Source organism: Colobus angolensis, unplaced genomic scaffold (genome assembly GCF_000951035.1).
Source record: "Colobus angolensis palliatus isolate OR3802 unplaced genomic scaffold, Cang.pa_1.0 Scaffold229, whole genome shotgun sequence".
In the NCBI taxonomy this organism is placed as follows: domain Eukaryota; kingdom Metazoa; phylum Chordata; class Mammalia; order Primates; family Cercopithecidae; genus Colobus; species Colobus angolensis.
The window spans coordinates 116,057-122,725 of NW_012115477.1; the positions used below are offsets into that span (position 1 = coordinate 116,057).

Here is a 6,669-nt window from a genome sequence, read left to right on the forward strand (position 1 = left end):
TTTTTTTTTTTTTTTTTTTTTTTGAGGTGGAAATATTTCTTGTGACAGTCAAGGCTCTTTTCTGATTTTTTGTTGCTCATACAAGCAGTCCCATACGAGTGACTTTGGCCGATAAGAATGTGTGCAACACAAATACAATCGGCTTCGGACAAGAGTGCAGGTCCATGGTCAGTTCTCCTTCGGGACCACCAAAATCCAAGTATAGATTTTGGATGCCATCATCAGCAGACATCTTCAGCCTTTCAAAGGGGTAGCGGTATAATATGCTGCTAGAGCCTCCATTTTCCCTGGAGATGGTGAACCCATTTTCATAGTGAATAGTAAGCCTCACCTCTTGGCCATTTAACATGCAGCCTAGAGAGACTTCCTTGATCAGCTCAGCAGCAGCATGGCAACCCTGAACAAGTTTCCTGGTCCAGGATGACAGATCCCGATGTGTCTCCACCCTGAAGAGATGCATCTCAATGCCCTGTGGAGAGCCTGTCCTGGTAGCAAATGTAAGGTCAGATCCAAGGGAGGAGGATCGACATCCAGAGCCAGAATGAACCAACCTTGTGGCAACAAGTGGGTAGCTGTGGCATGGTGATGCCCAGGCATCTCTTGTCCATGGCATACAGTCATAGAGCAGCAAATCCTTCTCAGTCACAGCCATGAGGACAGGTCTCCATTGCTGTCTTCCACCATCTAGTTTTGCCTGTTCTGCCAGCCAGGCAATATGCTTGACCTCTTTACTGCCTCCTGCTGTACTGGTTGCCCCAAGCATGGCGTTGAGTTCAGCCAACACCTGTGGGAGGAGAGCCATTATGTTGGTGTGGATAGCTAGGAACCAGGAGTGTGCTGTGGCTCTATCTTTGCAGCGTAGGATCAACGTATTCCTGCTATCAGGAGAATGTAGCTCTATCAATCTGTTTTCCAGATCCAGCATGCTTAGGTTTCTAGCAGCAAAGCACATTTTGAGAGGGATGATCTTCCTGACTTTGGTGCTGTTCTGGTGTTTTGGCGAACCAGAGTCCTCACTGCCACTAAAGCTTGGTGACTGGGGGGCTGCACCTTCCCATGGCAGATTTGATACTAATGATGGCTTCTTGATATATGGTGTTACTTCTCGGATGAACTTGACCTCCAGCAGCACCTCCTTGCCCGCGCACTTCAGCGCCTGCACGGCCTGGTCGTGGGTGGCCTGGCGCAGGTTGGTGCCCTTCACCGACAGGATGGCGTCGCCCAGCCGCAGCGCCCGGCTCTGGTCGGCAGCCAGCCCCGGGAAGATCTTGGAGATGAGGATCGGCATCCGGTTCTCGCGGCCGCCCTTGATGCTGATGCCCAGGCCGCCCGCCTCCTGCTTCACCACCTGCACCCGGGGCACGGGAGGCGACGCGCCCGCCTCACCCGCGGGGCTCCTAAGTGGCGTCGGCGGGCTCGGGGGCTCCCGGGCAGTGATTCGCCCGCACCGCCGCAGTTCGGGAGGCCGTTGAAGGCGGCTGCCGCGGGTCCCAGAGCTGGCTCCAGCTCGGCCGCGGCGGTGTCGCCCGTCAGGCTCAGGCTCTCCCCGCTCAGCTCGGCCACCACTCGGACCCAGCGCTCCCTCAGGAGCAGCTCCACCAGCCCCGCTTTGGTGGCCCGCGTCCACACCGCCATGGCCGGCCCCGCTCCAGCCGCCGCAGCTATCCTCATTCCCTAATTTTGTATTTTTGCTGTCACATGCTTTCAGATAGTAATTTCTAGTTAACACTGTCTCTATCAATCAAAAGTGTTCAGTTCTAATATTCAGTCTTCAGTACTCTTAGAAAAATCACATACAATCAGAATGAACTTTATTTCCTGTAACTTTGCTGTCTCATTTCTTGTCCTTGGTGTTAGTTCTTTCTCTCCTTTCCCTGTAATCTTAGACAGTAACTATGATACAGCCTTGTTGGTCTCCATCTTGATTGTGCCTTACTGTAATTTGGGATTAGCATTCCAGATCTCTTATATAATTGATGTGTGCTGGCATTTGTTTTCAATAGAACTGGATTATTTTCCTGTATTTTTCCACCATGTCTTTTTCTTGGTTTTTACTTTTGTTTTACTGGAGCAAATCTTCAAGTAACCTTCTTGGAGAAGTACATAAGAGAAAGTTTCTGAAAGTCGGAAAATAGCTATATTTTACCATCACACTTTCTTGCCAAATGACTAAGCCTGAAATTTTTCTCAGAGCTTCAAATGCATTGTTTCATTGTCTCTCAGATCCCTTATTGTTGGTGAGATGTCTAATGTCAATCTGGTTCGTTTTAACATTATGAATCATAAATATGGTTGTGTTCCTTACATCCTAACTATAAAGTTTAAAAAAAAAATCCTTGTGTTCTGAAATTTCAGATATAAATTTTTTCAGCATCCTGGGAACCCAATGGCCCTAAAGAATTCTGGTGCTTTAGTATTGAAAATTTTTCTTGTATATGTCCATTGCTAACTTCTTCCCACTCCAATTCCCTCTCTTCTTTATTTCCCAGAATATTAGGTCAATGTCATGCTTCTGGGATTGAACCTCTATGTTCAACTTTTTAAAATTTTTCTCGTTTGTCTTTTTTCTCTTGTTCTGATTATCTTAGTTTCATCTTCATAACTGTCTACTGAATTTTTGCAATTGCATCTTCAAGACAAAATATCTTATTTTGTTCTCCATTGTTCTTTTGTACTTTCCTAGTCTTATTTTTGGATGTAATATCCTCTCAAATTTTCAAGCTAATTTCATGACAACTAGGTTCTTCTAACATTCTCCTTTTTTCTGAATTATCTGTTTCTTCTAAAGTGAATGTTCTTGTTTTAATTATTTTGTGCTGCTGGTTTTATTTATGTTTTTTATTATCTTTGGCTGTCTTCTTATAAAGAAGAATAGTGGACTAGGGTGATTTTCTAGGATATAAATTATGAGTCCTCTCTCTTGTTGTTTATCTTTTATTTCATGGTGAGGTCTTTCAAACAAAAATGGATGGACCTTGTCTACTGGCAGGCTTCATATTAGGGAGGGCAATAAAGGAGAATGAATTTAGGCTGAAGTGGGGACAAAGCCTCCAAATGCAGTGATGAGGGCTTTATTTCCAGAAGACCTAATTTTATACCAGCAGTTCTTGATCTCTTTGGAGAAGAGGATTTAGATTTGTTTTGTTGTTACTCTTTTGTCTTTTCAAGTGTTAGGCTGCCTAGAAATGCATGGGCTCCACCTGTACTCTTAAACGAGTTTTGATGTAACTATGTAAAAATAGTTATTTTTTGGCTTCTGGAGGGAACAATGTTTAGACACCTTTTAAGTGCACTTAAAAACATTAAGAAGTAAAAATAAACATTTCAAAGAGCTAAAAATAAATTTTGTCACAGGTACTGTCACTAATTTACTGATTATTGATCACAGGAATCCATCTTGAGCCAGAGGAACAGCAGCACATGGTAAAACACAAACAGTCCAAGGTCTACAAAAAAGCCTTCAGAACATCCACCTACAGACTGAATAACACATGTTATAGTTAGGAGCGTATTTGGGGCTTTGCTAGTTACAAAACTCCATTGAGTTTTAATAAATACACTTTATACTCAAAGCCACTGGAATAAACCATGTAATGAAAAGATTGTCTTGAACTGAATGTAATTTATTCATATTGTTTGGAACAGGGAGCTATTGAACTTAATTATACTTGTAGTTTTAAAGGTGTTTTTGGGTATCACTAGATTTCACTCAGAAGGAATAAAAGCAGAAACATACAAAAATTTTAAATTGGTTTCCTGTATAATGTCTATGCATATACACACAAAACTCTGCAAATGTGTTATTTTTACTTTTATTTTTATTTTTTGAGACACAGTCTCATTCTGTCCACCCAGGCTGGAATGTGGTCGTGTGATCACTGCTCACTGCAGCCTCATCCTCCCAGGCTCAGGCAATCCTCACATCTCAACCTTCCAAGTAGCTGAGACCACAAGTGTGTGCCACCACGCCCAGCAAATATTTGTATTTCTTTGTAGAGACAGGGTGTTGCCATGTTGCCCACGTTAGTCTCGAACTCCTGGGCTCAAGTGATCTGCCCACCTCAGCTTTGCAAAATACTGGGATTACAGGTGTGGGCCACTGTGCCTGGCCAAATGTGTTATTTTTAATATAAATCCACTGTTTATTTTAGGATTCCTCACCCCCTGAATTTAATGTGATTCATTTACCTTAGGCAATGACTTATTTGTATTCACTGATAGGCTGCACAGCGGAAAAGTCTTCAGAGTGACTAATCGACTATATCCATCTGTCTACCCTAGTATAATACATGTCTCCTAGACATTTTTCTCTATCCTTACAAGTAAAACAGAGGTACAATCGTCTGACTACCCTTTCACTCTTTAATTGATCAAATGAGTAACTTTCTCTTCGTGGAAGCATTAATGAAGGAAATTCAAACTGAATTCATGGTGTCCAACAAACAATCCATCTTTTTAAATTGATATATAATTCACATATCATAAAATTTGCCCCTTTGAAGGATACAATTCAGTGGTTACGCTGTGCAATCATCACCATTATCTAATTCCAGAATGTTTCCATTACCCCCAAAAGTAACTCCCATATCTATTAGCAGTCACCTCCTAATCTCCTCTCCCACTCCCCAGACCTTCCCATCCCTGTCAGCCATCTACTCTGTCTCTATTGACTTGCCTAGTCTGGAAAATTCATCTCAGTGGAATCATATCATATGTGGTCTTTTTTGATCAGCTTTTTATTTCACTTAAAGTTTTCAAGGTCCATCCATGTCGTGGCAGGTATCAGCACCACATTCCTTTTTATTGGCATACAATATTTCATTATATGGATATACTACCTTTTATTTATCTATTCATTTGTTGACAGACACTGGGGTTTTTTCCATCTTTTGGTTACTATGAATGATGTTGCTTTAAACATTTGTGCACAAGTTTTTGTGTGGACATGTTTTTAAAATTTTTCTCAGGTATATGCCACCTAGGAATTAAATTGCTGGGCCATGTGGTAAATCTATGTTTAACTTTGAGAAATATTTTTAAAGCACATTTAAAACTTTTTACTATATATACTGAGTGGAATAATTTTTTGAGTAGCATTACCAAAGAGAAAAACAAAGTTCCAAACATAAATAAATCTCATTGTGACAGAACTTTGTAAAAGATGCTGTTTACTTTGTTTTTTTTTTTTTTTTTTTTTTTTCAGTCTGAACAACAGAATTATGACTGTGCTACGTAACTATAGGTAATAATACCAGAAAGGCATAGGGCTTTATAAGGGAAAAAGTCAGTAGAAAATGCTTAAATCCTTACTTAAAATAAGAATCTGAATATATTACTTTGAAATACCTAGGATTACGCTTAGTATTCACATAAGCTTATTTATCACAAAGTATATACAATGAAGTCTCATAGTCAACTTTCAATTCTTCCTCACAAAATATGTAGTACTTATTCTAGAATAACTGCAAGCAGTCTATCCTTGTCTGAATTTTTTTTCTTCTAGGTTCTGCTGATAATTCTCAGTATTTTATGTCTTTCTTGTCCTGAGCCATGTTTCATTGACAAATAACATTTCCGGAGACTTTATTCTGTGTCTTTCACTTGCTTAGATTTCCCTTTAAATATCAGAAGTTTCTAGGAGGATTCTTTTTCTCATTAGGCCTACAAAATTCTTGCTTACATAAGAAAGGCTGTTCACACTGTTAACATGGCGCTGGAGCTGTGTAAATTCCTTTTTGTTGAGCGTTTTTCTTTCAGCTGGTCTCAGTCTTGGCCATTCTGTGATGAAATGCTGTTTTAGCCTCTTGGTGAGAAGAATGACATACAGAATGCGAGCCCAGCCGTAAACATCCTTCACAGTACTGAAATACAAGTACTTTCTGGGTAACATCACATACCCTCCCTGGCTGTGAAAGCTCAGAGATAAGAGTTTCTAGCTGATCATTTTGCAATGGATTTTCCTTCCTTAAAAGGAGAAAAAAAAGACTATTTTTTCTAAGGAATCAAAATTTACAGTTTGTTTTTAAAAAAAAAAAAATCAGTGCAGAGAAAAAAATTTAAATACTTTTGGAATTGAATGTTTCCCAGTCATTTTTTAAAATGTTGTGTTCACCTTTTTTCTTCTTTAACTACCACTGCTCATGTAATTTTTTTCTTTCATGAGGCATCAATATTCCTTGAAGACAGTGTCTCTGATGAGTGGCTGGAATCAGATAAAGAAGAAACTTCTCCTGTCCTGAAGGAGGTGTGTGTGCTGGGGATGAGAAAGGAGTTTTCCTTGCTTGCTATACCCTGAAGACTGTCCCCTTGCCAAGTATACTTTCCTTGTCTAAGATAAATCGTAACTGCAAAATGGAAGGAGCATTTGCAGACTTACTGTGGATGACGTTGCTGCTGCTATTCTGTGGTGTCAATATAACAACACAGACTTTACAAAACATCATTTTTTACTCTACTTTTTTGTCCCCGTAGACTTTACAAAATATCATTTTTTTGCTTTGCTTTTTTGCCCCCGTTATCAAACCAAGGGTAAAGGAGTCATTTACTTTGGTGACACCTACAGGCACATTCAGATAAAAACATTCTCAACTCTCCTTTGTAACCAAAACACTCTCATTGATCCAGTCAGGAATCCCTGTGTGAATTCCGAATGGGGGTTAGTGGACATCA

General features: G+C 40.3%; 1 protein-coding gene across 1 annotated transcript; it reads right to left on the bottom strand.

Moving 5' to 3' along the window:
* Positions 1–6: 6 nt before the first annotated feature.
* SNTB2 (syntrophin, beta 2 (dystrophin-associated protein A1, 59kDa, basic component 2)) lies at positions 7–1,671 on the bottom strand. The gene is given in 2 exon segments (XM_011944145.1): positions 7–1,425; positions 1,428–1,671. Coding segments are annotated over 2 exon segments (1,593 nt in total). The 3' UTR covers positions 7–76.
* Between the last annotated feature and the right edge of the window lie 4,998 nt (positions 1,672–6,669).